The sequence below is a fragment of the Carettochelys insculpta genome, chromosome 2 (assembly GCF_033958435.1).
Source record: "Carettochelys insculpta isolate YL-2023 chromosome 2, ASM3395843v1, whole genome shotgun sequence".
NCBI classification, from domain to species: Eukaryota; Metazoa; Chordata; order Testudines; family Carettochelyidae; genus Carettochelys; species Carettochelys insculpta.
In genome coordinates, this window is record NC_134138.1 from 95,061,759 (window position 1) to 95,080,033 (window position 18,275).

Below are 18,275 nucleotides of genomic sequence, written 5' to 3' on the forward strand. Positions count from 1 at the left end.
CTAAAAACAATGGTTTACTTTATGCTTTGTGCCTCAAGTATAACTTTACTTAAAATCACAAAACTTACCTTTCAAGCATTTGTTATTATTGGACAATAACCCAGATTACTCTGCCAAAGCTCTACAGGCTGCAAATGAAAATGTCATTCTGCCTAAGGCCACCTCACTATGGCAGCTCACAGACCAAGGCATGACAATTACACATAAAATTAAAGGCATCAAGCAGTCCTCGATGGGTTCACTAGTACTACCTCATTGCCTCTTGGAACGAGATTCAGCTGTCAATGGCGAACAATTTCATTGTCTTCCCCACAGAACACAAGGAAGTTATGACCAGAAATTTTGTGGGTGAGGGATTCTCAGATCTGAATGAAGCAGAAGAATTGATAGACACATCAGGAAGTGGAGTTAATGGAGGCTCGTGAGGCCAACAACAATGAAAGTGAAGATGAAGACGAGCAAGAGGAACAGAAACATGCAACAGGATATTTGAGGGAAAGTTTATAAATCGTAGACCAAGTCATAAATCATTGATGGAGACGATCCAAATATGAACAGAACATTAACACACAAACAAGGTATTGAGGCAACCATACTTCCCTACAGTGACCTATACAAGTCATTGCTGAGTCAGGCAAAGCAGAGTCTCATCGGGGACTATATCGGAACCTTTTCAAGCCAATCAATAGATGCATTAGCTTCAGCATCCTACTCTTCAGCTCAGCCGGAACCAGAAAATACTGCTGCTACTACATCCTCACCATAATAACTGTATTCCCTAGCCATCACCTAGTTTTTAAGACACTGTAATACATGAAAAAATATTCATAATATCATATATCTGTCATATCTGGGAACATAACCCTATTTTTTTTTCCATTTATTCTTCAGATTATATAACAAGGTTTTATGTAACACGCAGTTTTCTAGGAACATTCACTACAGCTGTGTCTACATGGCACAAGTCTTCGAAATAGTCATATTTCAAAGATTACTAACAAAGCACTGAATTGAATATTCAGCGCCTCATTAGCATTAGGATGGTTCCAGCCGCGGCGCTTCAAAAGCGCCGCCTTCGAAAGCGCGCGGCTCGGCATGACTACACAGGGGTCCTTTTTGAAAGGACCCGCACCTTTCGAAATCCCCTTATTCTGATCATTGAGCAGGATAAAGGGACTTCGAAAGGTGCGGGGTCCTTTCGAAAAGGACACCAGTGTAGCCATGCTGAGCCGCGCCCTTTCGCAAGCGGTGCTTTCGAAGCACCGTGGCCGGAAGCGTCCTAATGCTAATGAGGCGCTGAATATTCAATTCAGCACCTCATTAGTAATCTTAAAAATGGCCATTAGCATGGCTATTTCAAAGATTTGTGCCCGTGTAGACACACCCAACTTGTTATATAAAGATTTAACGTAAAGAAATTGGGGGAGGCCCAGAGAAAATAGTTTGGCATTCTGAAAGCAAATTTGTGATTGTGTTCTGATCTGACATGCATTCATTTTATACCAGACACCATTCTAAAGCCATTAATTTTGTTATTCCTGGTTTACCCCAATGTAAGTAAAATCAGAATCAGCTCTAAGTTTTGCTTACAAGGTGTCAGTAAAGACTTCCATTATTTATTTTTTTACCTTCAGGTACCTTGTTGCATTCTCCAAATCAGCCAGTCTCCCATATGGTGCAAAGGTAACACCAGTGAAGTTTATTGAAAATACAGCTCGGTCAACCTGATCCAAGTCATTTAACAGAACACCTGTGCAGTCATCATCGCAAGCTGAAGAAACCATTTTAGAAAAAGAGGGGTAATATTACTAAAAGAGGGCACTCTTTTAAAAGGAAACATTACATTTATCTACGCATAACATTTACCTTCTGTGTTGAGGAAGCCTACAAACAATACTGATAGCCTACTACATTGTACGCTTTGTACTACCGTTTATGAACACATGATCTGTGATCTGATTCCAACCACACACACGCACACCCGCACACACACACACATACATGCAGTTTAACATGACAGTGTAGCAAGGCTCCTCACTTACACTGGTAGAAATCCAGACTAATGAAGCTGACACATTCATACTGCTTTGGCAAGAGTCAGGCCCCACACAGCACTGTCTGTGAGGCTGTAGCTCTACTGGCTCCTTACCAGGCCCAGATTAAGGAAAGGGGGTTTACAGGCTGGAGCCCAGGGCACAAGGCTGGGGAGGGGGAGAGACTGAGACACACACAGTGCACCCTCCGCCTTTCTGTGCACGTGCCCCACCACTTGGTGGGACGAGCATGGAGGCAGCGGCAGCTCCTTCTGCAGCTCATTTGGGCCGTGGAACAGCTGACATGGGGCAGCATGGGGCAGCTTGCAGGGCTCAGGGCTGGGTGGCTCCAGTCAGTCACCAGCAGTTTGCAGGGGGCTGGGGGGTAGTGTGCTTGGCAGGGGGGAAGTACTTGACTTGGTGCGGGGTGCTGGCTCGGGCATGTGACGATCCATTCAATTGCTTTTGGACAACATGGCACTAAAGCTGCTGCAACCTGGGCCAGCCCCTCCCGGAGGGAGGGGTAGAGGGAGCTCTGTGAGCTGCTGTTCACCACCACCCTGGCTGGAACTGCATCACTGCAAACACTTGGAAAATCTGCGCTGCCCTCGTCTGGAGGCTCTGCCCCCACAGCTCCCATTGGCCAAGAATCATGGCTAATGTGAGCTGCAGGCAAGTGTGGAACAGCATGGGCCTCACAGAGCCACCTTTCCATGCACCAAAAGGGAGCTGTCCCAGGTAAGCACCCCATATGCCAAACCACTGCTCCAACCCCGAGCCCCTCCCATTCGCTAACTCCTGCCTAGTCCCTGCACCCTCACCCCACCTTCTGCATATGTCCCCACCTGCAGCTTAAGCTCCTTGCCCCAAGTCCAGAGCCACCTCTTGCATCCTAAACCCCTGACTCCAGCCCCACACTACAGCCACACCCCTTTGGAGCCCTCTCCCCTCCAGCACTCCCCCTCCTGCCACAACCCAAAACCCCCCCCAGCCCCTGATTTTGACCCCACCCCAGACAGTTCCACAAAATCTAATAACCCTGGGCCACCAGAAGAGTTAATCTGCCCTGCTCTTTGCACCTGTCTCATTCTGCTGACCAGCCATGCAAAGTCAGGCAAAATCTGACCCTAAATTAGTAATTCAGTGTAAAAGTAGGTTAAATGAGCTAGTCTGATCATTTTTCCTTTTTGTTTGTTTTAAATCAAGCACTTTACACTTAGCACTCAAATGCCACATGAGAGCAAAAAACAACCTACAAACACATTCGTTTTCCACAAGGATGTGTCTGGGTTCGCATGCATCACATAGTCGTCCTGTTACACCCTTCTTGCAGAAGCACTGTCCAGATATGTGATCACAATTGTTGTGAATCGAGCCACTGGGATTGCACTGACATTGTTGACAGGTGCCGCCAGGCACTTCAGGATTACCATAATAGCCCAGAGAACACCTAGCGGGGACACAAGGGATGCTGAACATCAGTTAAAAGCTATTAGCAAAAAAACCTCTCTTTTTCATTATCAGTTGCTGAACTGAGGTGTTGTATAGGGGTGGCTCTATACAGCAAAGTTATTTCAAAATAATTATCTGAGCATCCACACAACACAAGCACTATTTTGAAATAATTTTGAAATTGCAGTTCACTTATTTCAAAATTGGTAACCCTCATTCTGTGAGGAATAGCACCTATTGCGAAATAGGGGCTGTGTGGACAGGGAATAAAGCTTATTTCAAAAAAAGCCATAGTGCAGCCAATGGCTCTATTTTGAAATAGGCTGATGTGTGTAGATGCTGTATTTTCAAAATAGCGCTATTTCAAAATGCATTTTGTTTGTAGCAGCATTATTTCAAAATAAGCTAGTCTGGACTAGCTCTTACAAAATAGCTTATTTTGAAATAAGGCTGCTGTGTAGACATACCCTAGAACTGCATCTATGCTAGCAAGTTCTTTTGGAAAAAAAAAAGCCTTTTCAGAAAGAACCTGTGGAACGTCTACACACAAAATGTGCTCTTTGAATCTGAAAGTGAAAGAACGTAGCACTATTCTGGCAGCCCTATTTCTCTCCCAGATGAGGAAGAGGAGGGCCTTTGTCCAAAAGATTCCTTCAGAAAAAAAAAAAGTGTATAGACACCCCAGGGGCCCTTTTTTCAAAAGAGCAGTCCCCTGAGCGCTGGATATGTCAATCCCTGGCCCGTTTTTTTCAAAGATCAGGGGCTATGTGGATGCTCTTTATGAAAAGAGTGGATCAATTTTTTGATCCAATTTTCTGTGTGTGGACGTGCTCTTTTGAAAGAAGATTTTTCAGAAGAGATCTTCCGGAAGAACATCCTTTGAAAGATCTCTGTAGCATAGACATAGCCTAGATATTTGAGGAGCATAACATATTTATAATTATTAGTCTATATACACTAAAGCAATCACTCTAAACTATTCCATGTTTTTAAAAAAAAACATCACATGTAATTTCAGTACTCTATTAAAAGGTACAAATGTGCAGGGCTTGTCAAAACCCTCCTGGAGTGCATATGTATCTCACCTTTCACAGTACTGTCCTTCGTATCCAGTGAGACATGCATCGCACAGGAAATCATCACCGTCTTTCAGAACACAAGTGGGACTAAAGCTAGAGGAAGAAAGAGTTGCTAAATAACAGACACAACCCAAATGCAAGACTCTGCAAATTCAGACATCTACTATAGCAGTCTTGCCAGGCAAACACATGACATTTAAAACACTGAATGTTATCAGCTGCAGTGCTGCTCTATTTGACAGAGCTGGATGTAGCCAACAACCTAAATGATTTATTCTGTGCCTCCTAAGTATCAAACCCATGCAACAACATACAAACCCCTGCCAATAAAGAGATGTGATAAAGCAAGCCCCAGTGCAGTGATCAAATGTACATCAAACTTCAGAATGTTTGGTTACCTTGTGGGGTTGGTTCTGGGACAGGCACAAAGAGCACAGTCATTGACAGATCCAATTACTTTCCCATAGTAGCCTGGGGCACAAGCACTACAGTGATCACCAGCTGTGTTATCTCTGCAGTTCTAGTACACAACAAGACATTCACAGTTTAAAACAGTGACAGGAACTTTATGCTCTCTCTGCTCAATGAACATGTACAATCTTTACTGATCATCTTTAAAATCACAGCCAGACAGCATCTTCTGGGTTGAAGAGCTTTTTGTTTCTACAAATCAGTCACTCACAAGCATGTTTTATTTTCCTCAGTGTCCTGCCAACCATTCTGACCTAATTTCTTTTCTGGTCCTCAGCTGTTTCTGATATACACTACTATGAATTCAATTAAAACCAGGAAATGACAGTGCTAGGAACAACGGCTATTTAAAAAAATCAGCATCTGATAGAAAATGCAGCTGGCTGCTTGAACTAAAAAAAATGTTTCAATAGACAAGATAAAACTGTGAACTACAAAACATTCATAAATGAAGCCTCAGCCCCCTCCCCAGCCCTGTGCTTAATTAGTCATTATAAAATTAGATAGTGAAGAATATAATGTATTATTCCCCCATAGAAATATCAGTGTCTTCTTCTACTAAAAATGCTAGTAGACTTCTAGACGAGTAGTTGAGGCTAGCGAACAAAAGCAGTGCAAGATATCCACAATCTGGTAACAGCAGAGGTCAGAAATGCTCTAAGGAATCTTTCTGCTCAGGTCAGTGGAGATCGGGTGTTTTAAGGAAGTGAATTGTTTGAGATTTAGAGAAAAGATGATGAATTGTGGGTTTGTTTGTTTTTTTAATTTTCGCTTAACATAGTTAACCTCAGTCTTCCAAGACAGTTACTTGTATACACTTAGAACCTAATGTTGAGGGTAGAGATGGCTGACATTTACTAGAATAACAAACTTTGGACCTGTAATTTGTGATCTTGGACTAACAAGATAAGATGGTGAACCTCAAGGGTGGACTCTGACTAATGCTTCATGGGTTAGGCCTGGCAAAGCAAGAACTGCTTACAAGCCCAAGGGAAAGTTGGAAATATTTTTTTTTAAAATGTCAATATTTACATCCAATTCAAGAAAGTAAGCCAGTCTTGAAAAGCAAGCACAAAAGTTACTTCCAAACAATAAAACACAGAAAAGTCTTAAAATCGATTGCCTTGCCCTTGTACAGTTTTGGGGTTGTGGGCCAGCATATTGCTACTTTAGCTCCTCCACCATTAGGTACTTATGCTAAGCTTGGCAAGACCTAAGGACTGGACCTCTAAATATCACCAGCAAAATGCAAAAGAAGACTTGAGTCAGATCTCCTTATAACATTTGGTAATTTCAATGAAAAAACCCTAAGAGCAGAGTTACTGAGATATTTTCCATTATGAAGTCATACTATATGCATCCCACTGAAGTAACTCAGCCTCATATGCTTTAGAAATTCTTTCCTGAGCTGGTAAACTCTGGATGTTGGATGTCTTGGCAAAACCAACACAACAGTGGAAACATACATACCAGGCACTTTCCTGTTTCCAAATCACAGGTCTCACTGTGGTTGTTACACTGACACAGCACACAAGGTGCAATCAATTGGCGGGGCTCTTTCACATTCAGGTCTGCATGTTTCATCCTGTAGTACCCCGATGCACAGCTCTATGTGGTAGATGTGGGATGGACAAGAAAAAACGAGTAAGAAAAAAATATATTAAATAAGATGTTTTATGTAAAATAAAGACACATTGAAAGGTATTTTGTTTGATAAGCAGTTGTGTACCTGACATGAGAATCCAGCATAGCCAGCAGGACACTCACATTGCTCTATGAGCTGTGCTGGTTCTCTGCCAAAATGCATGTCCTCGGCCTTCACTGCAATTTCTATTGAGATATTTGCAATTCTACAAGAAATGTTTAGATGAAGAGAACATGAATACCTAGTGAATGAGCTGAATCCTAGCTATAAAGTTCAGCTACAAACTTTTGTAAAAGTTCAAGGATCAAAGATTTTGGGAACAAAGATTTTGATTCAGTATGTCAAAGCCACAAAGTTTGGATGCAGAGCTAAACTTTTTCAGAATTCAGGAGTGGACCGATGTGCGTGATTGGTTAGGGCACACGTCTGATAAGAATGCCCTTCTTTCTTAGCAAAAAAATATTATCTCTGTGCCATTTTTAGTCATCTACATTTGTTCAAAGTGAATGCAAAGAGGGCGTAAAATGCTATCATTCTGATGTGGAAGTGTTTTACAACAGTAATGCAGTATATAAGTACGCCAAACATTTTCACATGCACTAAAACTCACTTTTTATTGTTTCGTGAAAGGGCTTGTTTTTTATTTGAAAATTAAGAGTATAGAAAAGTGTTTGTATTCAGTATACCAATAACCATGAGAGTAAGATGGGAGAGACAGTTAATTTAGGAGATATGTAAGCACATCCGGTGCCTCCCCTAGCTGAGTCACTAATCACTGTGCTTCTTTATAACCTTCTGCATTGATACAAGCAGAAGTGACTCATAGCGCCTCACAAAAAAAATGAAGGAATTTAAATGAAATCCAACCTCTGTTCCAGGCAATAGGTGGTTACGGTTTTAACGATTCAAAGGCTTTAACTTTTTGAATCTAATCATCCACTGTCAATAAGTAATTAATGGCTGAACCTTCTCTCCACGTAGTCTGAGCCCAGCATAATTTTCCCTATGAAAACTGTAATCAGTGGAATTTTTCAAGTGTTTAAAAAGCCATCGGTATGCACAACTGTAAAAATTTAAATTGATAAAAATGTAAAATTATTTCAGTGTTACCCATCAAAATAAAATTTGAACTCTGCCAAGGCTAGTTAGGACTAATCTTAGCTTAAGTTAAAAGTAATAAAACAACATATAACAGATTCATAGGATACTTTACCGGCTTTGCTGTAATCCTTGACCATACGATGCCTTAATAAGGATATACTCAATGTTGCTAAGCACTGACATGAAGTCAGAACGTGTGACAGATTGGTCGGACACAGAGTTAAAGTATTTCCAAACATGCTAGAGGGAAGAGAAGTAATTTGCATTAATTAAATCAGAAATATTCATGGCCACATACTTGTATAGAAGAAACAATCTCTCCCTCACGTCTTTCTGCCCAATCATTAATCATTGTGAGCTGGTGAAAGGAAGCTGAGTGCATCTCATTCTAGAACACATCTGAAGCCCGCTTTGAAAGTGGGCACAACAGACTGCCAGAGACAAATAGGAGGTGTTTCTTTCCTACCTTTGGACTTGGCATTCTAGCCTCAACACACTCCAAGTCCCTGCTCAGCTATAAGTCAAATCACAAGTGTTGATAACCTTTCTGACAGAGCAACACAATATCACTAAACTGCCAGATTGACCCACAAAAACAATATTCAAGGGCATTTCATCTGTTAACGCAGATTTCAGTCTAATTTTCAAAAGCTCCTTATAATCAGCATTTTCAAAGCATTAAATAAACAAGTAAAAAAACTAAATTTCAGTTTAAATCCCATTAGTTTTCAAGAAGTTACATTAGTCAGCCAATTTCTCTAACTGAGTATCTTAATGCAAGTGCTTCATTCACTGAGTTTTATGTTAGGTCAGATATTAATTTATCAAAACTCCCACATAATTTTTTTCTGGAAAAGGCCGTCTTTAGTCACTTACGCTATAACCCTCCTTTGTTCAAATGTTTTTGCTCACCTCCTTCATTTCTACTTCTTCCTTGCTTCTTACTCCATTTTGTGGGGCAGATATATCCACATAGATGACCAGCTTCCTGGTGCGACCCCCCTTGATCAGAATCTGTGGTTCAAAGTTTGAGGTACCGAAGCCATCCAAGGCATAAAAGGCAACAGTATACTTCAGTTTTCCTCCATAGGCCATGAGCTGTTTGGATGACACATTACTGCATTTACTCTCTCTAAGGACACTGATTAACAATATGTTATTGTCATCAGAAGACTTTCATCTGTCCATTCTTTGAAGAATTTGCTATAAAACGTATAAACAAACTCAGCAAATCCTGAAACAAGGATAAATGTGCATTTCTACAAACTAGTCACATGTGTCTTTGTTAGACATCTGCTCTTTTAAGGTGTGCCATGCATTTTCACTTAATTCCTCAGTATTGAAAGTTTATGCAATCTATTTATGGCATAAAATGTCACGGTTGAAGTCTCTTTCGGGTTATTTCACCAACATTTCTTCCCCATACTAACGCTGAAAATACCACAGTGATACAGTATTGGTGCCCCCATACTTACGAGACAAGTAAAACCTTAAGGGAAGATGTATGGTGTGAACTGGTCATTATGTATGCTACAAGTCCTACAACTTTAAACTCAGAATATTTCAGCTCTTTAATGGGAATAGTTTATTTAATTCAGAAACATGCAATCAGGAAAGAACACCATTATCATAATAAAATGCCCATCTACATGTATGCTTGTTCTTAGTGGACATATCTCACCTGGTCTCCCTGGAATTGGTCTGGTAACCTCCAATAAAATGGCTCGGTTTTCAAGCGCTGTCTGACAGTGGCAGCATCCAGCAAAATATCAGAAAATTGAGAAAACACACCTTCACCTGTCCCAGTGAGGTTACTTGGAGAAACCACATGCAGAATGGACTGATCTGGAGTCAGAGTTACCTACAACACCAAGAACAGCAGAACCCCCCCACACACACCCACACACAGTATTATTTCATCTAAATATAATGTATTAAAACAGTTTCACTTTAGGTGTGATTTTATAAACTCTGTTTAGAAGGACTCTTGACATGTTACACAAATGGAGATGCAATCTTTATGATTATATTTTAAATATTTGCAGCAGTGAAATATGTGCTTTTAGAAAAGGGAATACCAGGGCTTACCTTTCTTAACATCACTTTTTCTTTTTCCATTCTCTCCCCACACCTTTTACATATATGTGACAGTGGACCAAGAACAGACATGACATAACAGAAGTATGCTACTTCATTCAAGCCACTGTGATGGCAGAAAATCGGACAAAAAAAAGCTTATATAGCCTTTCTTACCGGAATTCTCACATGGTCTTCTAGTTCGGAGCAAAACTCTGACAGCCCAAAACAGAAACATGGCATGCATCCTAAAGGGTTGCTAGCATGGAGAGCAAAGGTTCCAGTCTTGCATTCACTGCAGTGCAACCCAAATACATTTTCCTGAAGAAAAAATACATATGTTTACATTGACTTGCTCTGAAAGTTGAATGAAAGATGACTTTCCAGGACAGGCAATGCTTTCCTGCTGCACAAATAGTGGAGCGACAAGTTTATAACAGGTATTACAACCGTTCAGAGCTACCTGACAGTTGCACGGTTGTGCAGTAGATGAAATTTTTCCATTGTTATTCTGTTTAAAACACAGAAATAACTCATTTTTAAGCAAAATTCTTGGACTATTCTAGTGAAAATTAGCAACCACTACTTGGAAAAAGATGGAAAAACTGACTGTTGATTTTTTATTTCTAATAAAGCTCAAAAAAGAGATATCGCTCAGAGTTAGTTAGGAAGGAGAATCTGACCCTGGAAATGGTTCTGTGAAATGCATTAGTGCACTCAATGTGATTCCTAGTTGATAGACCTCACTTAAACTGAGCCCCCACTCAGCCACTGCCAACCTCTCTACTGCTGCCAGAGCAAAGCCCCACAGCCAGGGGGTGCCAGATTAGGAAAGTACAATTAGTACTTTCATTAATTTATGATCTGTAATATTAGCTGATGTCCCAGAGAGCTCTGTGTACCATAAAGAAAGAGACTAGTAACAGAGAGGAAGCCGTGCTAGTCTATACACTATCAAAACAAAAAGCAGTCAAGTAGCACTATAAAGACTAGCAAAATAGTTTAAAAGGTGAGCTTTCGTGGGACAGACCCACTTCTTCAGACCATATCCAGACCAGAACAGACTCAATATTTAAGACACAGAGAACCAAAAACAGTAAGCAAGGAGGACAAATCAGAAAAAGATAATCAAGGTGAGCAAATCAGAGAGTGGAGGGGTGGGGGGGAAGGTCAAGAATTAGATTGAGTTAAGTATGCAGACGAGCCCCTATAGTGACTCAGAAAGTTCCCATCACGATTTAAACCATGTGTTAATGTGCCGAATTTGAATATAAATGTCAATTCGTCCACTTCCCTTTCTACAAAGGAGTGATAATTTCTTTTCAGTAACACACATACCTTAAGGCCATTGACAGAATGCCCCATTCCATTAAAATGTTGACTAACTGGTTTGTGGATCTGGAGTGTTCTTTGTGAGGATAGGCCTTCCCCTCCCTTTCGACCTGGGTGCGAGAGACACCAGGAGTCTGTCCGTTTTCCAGAAAGGCTTAGTTCTGTCTATGTGAAAGGCCAACGCCCTCCTTACGTCTACCAGGTGCAGCTGCGCCTCTTTGCTAGAGTTGTGAGGCTTAGCATAAAATGAGGGTAATACTATTGGTTCGTTAATGTGGAACTCTGAGGAAACCTTTGGAATGAAGGCTGGGTGTAATCATAAGATCACCACTTCTTTTGAGAATACTGTGCAGGGTGGCGTTGCCATTATTGCTGCGAGTTCGCTCACCCTGCGAGCTGACGTAATCACGAGAAGGAAGGTTGTTTTCAGGGTAAGTAGCCAGAGGGGTACCGTGGCCAATGGTTCAAAGGGTGGTCCCGACAGCGTGTGGAGGACCAAGTCCAAACTCCATGACAGCAATAGCGGTTTCTGAGGGGGGTACAGGTTTACCAGCCCCTTTAGGAACTGTGTGACCATAGGATGGGTGAATATGGTTGGCCCTTCCTCTTTATGTTGAAACGCTGATATAGCTGCAAGATGGACCTTTAGTGAGGATAGGGAGAGTCCGTCTTGCTTTAGCTCCAGCAGGTATTCTAGAATTGCAGTTATAGGGACGCCCTGAGGAGCCAACTGCTTGGAAGAGCACCAGGAGATGAATCGTTTCCACTTCTGCGCGTAAGTCCTTCCAGTGGAAGTCCTTCGACTGGACTCCAAGACTTGTTTCGCTCCCTCTGAACATGTGCTCTCTAAGGCGCTGAGCCATGGATTAGCCACACCTGTAGGCGGAGTCTTTGAGGGTGTGGGTGCACTATGGACCCCTGAGCCTGAGTGAGAATGTCCGGCACTACCGGTAGGGGGAGTGGCGGGCAGCATGACATGCGCAGAAGTAGAGGAAACCATTGCTGTCTGTCCCAGGTTGGGACTATAAGTATTATGTGTGCTCTCTCTCTTTTGGCTTTCTCTAGAACCTTGTGAATGAGTGTCATGGGAGGGAACGCATAGAGCAGAGGGCCCTTCCATGGCACTGTGAAGGCGTCCCCCAAGGATCCCTGTCCTATGCCCACTCTGGAGCAGTACTGAGGGCATTGTTTGTTGTTGTAAGTGGCAAATAGATCAATTTGGGGAACCCCCCCATTTGTGAAAAATTTGTCGGAGCAGATGGGCACGGATCTGCCACTCGTGTGTGAGTGCAAAGCGCCTGCTTAGCTGGTCCGCCTTCATGTTGTGGACACCGAGTAGGTATGAGGCTTTCAGCGTTATATTGTTGACAATGCACCAGTTCAACAACCGGACTGCCTCCGCGCATAGCGCACGGGATCTGGCCCCTCCTTGCCGGTCAATATAAAACATGGTGGAGGTGTTGTCGGTATCTATCCCAACTACTTCTCTGTGTAGGTGTTTCCAAAAACGTCTGCACGCATTGAACACTGCTCTGAGTTCTAGTATGTTTATGCGCAATGTCTTTTCCGCGGGGGACCATAGCCCCTGAGCTACTTTGTTGCCGATGTGCGCTCCCCATCCTATGTGGGATGCATCTGTCGTAAGAAAAATCGCAATTTGTGGTTGGTGGAAGGGCACCCCTACTAGTAAGTTCTTGGGATCTGCCCACCATGCCAGTGACCTGTGCACTTCTGCTGTGGGCGATACTGTCTTGTGGATGGTATGGACTATTGGTTTGTAAACAGTTGCCAGCCAATGCTGCAGGCCCCGCATATGCAGCCTGGCATTCTGTACCACAAACGTGGTGGTCGCCATATGCCCCAACAGTTGTAGACATGTTAGGATTGGCACTGTGGGGATGTACATCATTACTTGTACCAGGGATCTGATGGTGCGGAAATGGGCCTTGGGCAGGTATACTCTTGATGTAGTAGAGTCTATGAATGCCCCTATGAACTCTATATTCTGTGTAGGCTCAGTCTTTTGATTTTGAGAGGTTGATAACTATGCCCAACGAGGTAAATGTGTTTGTAGTGACATGTATCATGCGTAGGACCTCTGCTTTTGAGGCCCCTTTCAGTAGGCAGTCGTCCAGGTATGGAAAAATGAACACACGCTTTCTGTGTAGGTAAGCTGATACTACCGCCAGTGTTTTGGTGAACACTCTGGGCGCTGAAGAGAGACCGAACGGAAGAACTCTGTATTGGAAGTGCTCCCTGCCTACTGTGAAGCGGAGGAAATGTCTGCATGCCAGGTGATTAGTTATATGAAAATACGCGTCCTGCAAGTCGAGGGCTGCAAACCAGTCTCCATCGTCCAAGGCCGTAAGTATGGAGGCAACTGTAATCATCCTGAAAGGCTGTTTGCGCAGATGCCGGTTGAGGGCCCGTAGGTCCAGGATTGGCCTCCAGCCTCCTGCCTTCTTCTCTGTTAGGAAGTACCGTGAGTAGAACCCTTTCCCTTGGAATTGTTCCAGAACTCTCTCCACCGCCCTATGAACATGAGATGGTCTACCTCCTGTTTTAACCTTGTCTCGTGGGAGGGGTCCTTGAAGAAGGGCTGGGTGGGCGGTTTCGGTGAAGGTAGTGATTGGAAGGGGATCGTGTATCCCGTGGCTATAATTTCCAGTACCCATTTGTCTGTGGTGATGTTTTGCCATTGAGAGTAGAACGGTTTGAACCGATGATGGAACATGTGCTGGAATTGGCATTGAGGGATGCTCTTGATATTGCAGTCCTCGACATACCCGTCAAACTTGCTGTCTCAGGGCTTGCCCCGAGGGTGCGCGACCCTTCTGGGGGCATCGTCTGGGGGCCCTATACTGTTGCTGCTGGTGGTGGCGCCCTTGGTCATAGCTCCGTTGGTATTGTGTACGCTGAGGTTGAAAAGCGTAGTGCCTTTGCTGGCGGTAAAACTTCTTCCTCCTGTATGGAGGGGTATATATGCCCAGGGTCCTAAGTGTGGTTCTCGAGTCCTTGCTGGAGTATAGGACCAAGTCAGCTGAATCTGCGAATAACTTCTGTTTATCAAATGGAAGGTCTACGATTTTTGTTTGCAGATCTCTGGGAATGCCGGACGTCTGGAGCCGTGATTCCCTATGCATTACCACTGCTATGGCTGTGGAGCGTGCGGCCGTGTCTGCCACGTCCAGGGCAATCTGAACTCCTGCTCATGAGGCCGCGTAGCTCTCTTGGACAATCACTTTTAGCACCGGTTTCTTATCCTCTGGAAGGAAATCCATGAGGGAAGTAAGTCTGGAATAATTGTCAAAGTTGTGGTTTGGCAGGTGTGCTGCATAGTTTGCCATTCTGAGTAGTAAGGTAGAGGAGGAATAGACCTTCCTACCAAACGTGTCTAATTTCCTCGTGTCTTTTTCTGACCCTCCTGATTTACATTGGAGTGTCTTGGATCTCTGCTGTGATGATTCAACTACCAGGGAATTTGGTTGTGGGTGGCTAAACAGGAATTCCATGCCCTTGGCTGGAACAAAGTATTTCTTATTCGCCCTCTTATTTGTGGGAGGGGTGGAGGCTGGAGACTGCCATATGTTGGTGACTGATTCCATAATCACTTCATCTAGTGGGATAGTGATCTTAGATGAAGCCGGGGGTCTTAAATTTTTCAGGAGTTTATGATGTTTCTCCTGCACCTCTGCTATTTGAATGTCCTGTGTTTGTGCTACTCTCTTGAATAGTTCTTGGAATTGCCTAAGGTCGTCCGGGGGGGGAAAATATCCCCGGGGACAATCCCCTCATCTGGGGAGAACAAAGAGGTGTCGCTATGATATACCTCCTCTGATTCCTCCGATTCCTGGATTTGTTCATATACCTGCCCTTTTGAAAATTCAGAGGGGAGGTCCAGGGCCTGTGGACCAACGTCCACCTGGGAAGGCTGTGTTCTTCTCACGGAGTGAAACTGTGTGAAGGGGTGTTGGCAAGGTGTGGGTGGGGGTCTACCCAGGGATCTGGACCCCCTGTGCCGGTGTTCAGTATGGTAAGGATGGCCATAACAGCAGGGGCAAGGGCCCGGTGATGGGGATCTGGACCACGATCGGAAAACGTATGCATGGGGTCGAGACGAGCGTGACCTCTGTGATGATGCTGACAGTGGCGGAGATGCTCTGTGATAGTATTCATAGGGGTCCCTACTGGAGATTGGTGAAGGTTGTCTGAGCCAGGGGGATGGTGGTTGAAGGAACGGGGATGGAGGTCTGAAGCAGGCCATTGGAGTTGCTGCCCAATGTATTTCAGGTGGGGGGGGCGGGGGGAGGGAGGGAGCTAGGCAATAACAGCAACACGGTGACCTCTGGGGATGGGCTGCGGTGCCGGGTTTTGCCTTTTACTTTTCCCCATCCCTGCAAAGCAGGTGCCGCCCCCTCCCGTGCCAGGGACCTTGGCACTGTTGTGGGTGCCGCGCTTGGTACCCCGTGCACCGCGCTGCACGGGTAGCTTCCTCCAGCACTGTTGGGTCCCGTGGCGGGTACCCCTGGTCCGGTGCCATGGGAGTCTGTGCCGCCGATTCCAGCACCTGCAGCGCCCCCAGTGCCAATTGCTTAATGGTCGGAGGCCCCGGCGCAGCTGTGTGCGCTACAGTCATCCCGCTTTGAGCAGCCTGCGGGTCAGAGCCCTGAGCTCCACTCATCCTGCTCGCAGGTTTTACCGGCAAGGATCGAGCTGGAGAAAGCTTCCTTTTCTTTTGTACAGAGGTGGTTAGGGAAGCCGCCTTCCTCTTGTGCAACCCTGAGGGCCCCTCTTTATGGGGCTTCTCCGATGGTCCAGGTTGGAGGGCCTTATCAAATAAAATCATTTTCAGCCTCATCTCCCTGTCCTTTCTGGCTCTGGCTGTGATCTTGGTGCAGTGAGGACACTTTTGTGGAACGCGGGTCTCCCTGAGGCAACGAATGCACTCGCTATGCCCATCAGAGGCAGGTATGGCCTCGCAGCATGACGCACATTTCTTAAACCCTGGCGAGGACATCTCAGCTCGGGCGTTTAAGTCTTTGAATGTTAATAGGGCACTTAACAGCTAATCAGTCCTGGAAAAAGATAACGTTCGTGGCTTTTAGGATAGCAGACTGCTTAAGGCGGCCGCCTCCATTCTTCTCTCTCCTTTTTTTCTTTTTTTTTTTTTTTAAAACTATATCTACATTTAAATGGAACAACTTTAACAGTGCTAACTAAAACTATCAACTAATAACTATTAACAAAATTAAACCACAGTTTTATCTTTCTCAGGCATTGGAGCCGGAGCGGAATCCGTCTGCAGCCATTGGCAGTTGAGAAGGAACTGGAAGGGACTGGATCGCGCATGTGACCGAAGGTGCGTGAAAGACCGGCACGCATCGGCGCATGCGCAACCCGACGGATACTGCTGATAATTTTCCGATCTGCAGCGCCAGGGCGAGCCCGACACCTACTGTGGAGCACCCACGAGGACCACTCAAAGAAGACAGATTGCTACAGAAATTTTCTTGAGACACACTGTAGTTTGTAAGCTTATCAAGGATTCAGCTTTCTAGTTACCTAGAAACTACCTTACATAGAAAAATCCCCATTGATTTCTATCTAGAAACTACCTAACACAGAAAAATCACGATTGATTTCTTTGAGAGTTTTGCCTGCAGGATTATGTCTAATAATGTGATCATCACAAGCTAAAAATAAAATTGTATGGTAATTTAAAACAATGGAACAAACAAAATATAGCTATCTCACTCCAATTGCACATTATACCTTGCAAGCACAACTGCCAGTTTCTTCTTCACAACTACAGATTCCTTGACTCTCATCACATCTGTCTGCTTGGGTGCCACTCAAGTCACAGTCACAGGAAACACAATCAGGATAGTCCCTGTAGCCTGGGGCACACCTGGAACAGTCTTCTCCTCCAAATTCATCTTTACATTGGCATTGACCTGTGTGTAAGTCACATTGGAGATTGGTGGAACCAACATCACTGCAGTCACAGGCCTAGAAAGAAGAAAAAAACAGTAGTTTTAAGTTCTCATAGTTTATATACAGTAGATATTTAGCAGCAACTTTGTTAGAACAAACTACATGGTCAGTCTATAGAAGCAAAATTAAAGAATGCAACATTTGCCAACAGTTACACAATGACAGCTGATATAAAGTAACACTTACGAAGTGAGGAGCCAGAAAAAGAAAAAGAGAAGTTACTCACCGTAGTAACAATGGTTCTTCAAGATGTGTCGCCGTGGGTGCTCCACAATAGGTGTCGGGCTCACCCCGGCGCCGCAGATCGGAAACTTTCCAGCAGTTTCTGCCGGACCGCGCATGCGCCGGCGCGCACCGCTCCCTTGCACGCCCCCGGCCGGTCTAGACGTCCAGTCCCCGCCAGTTCCTTGACCAACCGCCTCGGATGCTCCTGAAAAACACTAAACAGAGATCCAAAGAGGGGAGGATGGGCGGGTGGTGGAGCACCCACGGGGACACATCTCGAAGAACCATCGTTACTACGGTGAGTAACTTCTCTTTCTTCTACAAGTGTCCCCGTGGGTGCTCCACAATAGGTGACTACCCAGCAGTAACCCAAGATAGGAGGTGGGTAATCAGTTTATGTGCAGCTTACCCCTGAAAGGACTGCTGTCGACAGACGGGTATCTTCTTCGAGTACCTGGTGCAGAGCATAATGCTTGGCGAAGGTGTCATAGGATGACCAGGTCACCGCTCTACAGATGTCTTTTAATGCGATGCCCTTGAAAAAGGCTGTTGACGCCGCCACCGCCCTGGTGGAGTCAGCCCTACGCGGGGCTAGCAAAGGAGTCTTTCGAAGTTTGTAGCACATTTTTATACAGGACACAATGTGCTTCGAGATTCTCTGTGAAGAGAGACCCTCTCCTTTTGACCTGGGAGCGAGAGAGACTAGAAGTCTGTCTGTTTTCCGGAAGGACTTAGTTCTGTCTATGTAGAAGGCCAACATCCTCCTCACGTCCAGGAGATGTAGGCATGCCTCCTTGCTGGAGCTGTGAGGCTTTGCGTAAAACGAGGGTAAAACTATAGGTTCATTAAGGTGGAACTCTGAAGAAA

At 44.4% G+C, this 18,275-nt stretch overlaps 1 protein-coding gene across 4 annotated transcripts in view; it reads right to left on the reverse strand.

The window, feature by feature from the left end:
• LAMA1 (laminin subunit alpha 1) overlaps positions 1-18,275 on the reverse strand; it is a 211,348-nt gene that overhangs the window by 80,783 nt on the left and 112,290 nt on the right. For all 4 annotated transcript variants that reach the window (XM_074987418.1, XM_074987419.1, XM_074987421.1 and 1 more), the window contains 11 exons: positions 16,962-17,198; positions 10,035-10,178; positions 9,463-9,642; positions 8,694-8,879; positions 7,894-8,021; positions 6,765-6,885; positions 6,506-6,643; positions 4,963-5,084; positions 4,571-4,657; positions 3,290-3,483; positions 1,629-1,771 (listed from right to left, as the gene is read on the reverse strand). In XM_074987418.1, the coding sequence (XP_074843519.1) occupies positions 1,629-1,771; positions 3,290-3,483; positions 4,571-4,657; positions 4,963-5,084; positions 6,506-6,643; positions 6,765-6,885; positions 7,894-8,021; positions 8,694-8,879; positions 9,463-9,642; positions 10,035-10,178; positions 16,962-17,198 (1,680 nt within the window). The remainder of the gene's footprint in view (positions 1-1,628; positions 1,772-3,289; positions 3,484-4,570; positions 4,658-4,962; positions 5,085-6,505; positions 6,644-6,764; positions 6,886-7,893; positions 8,022-8,693; positions 8,880-9,462; positions 9,643-10,034; positions 10,179-16,961; positions 17,199-18,275) is intronic.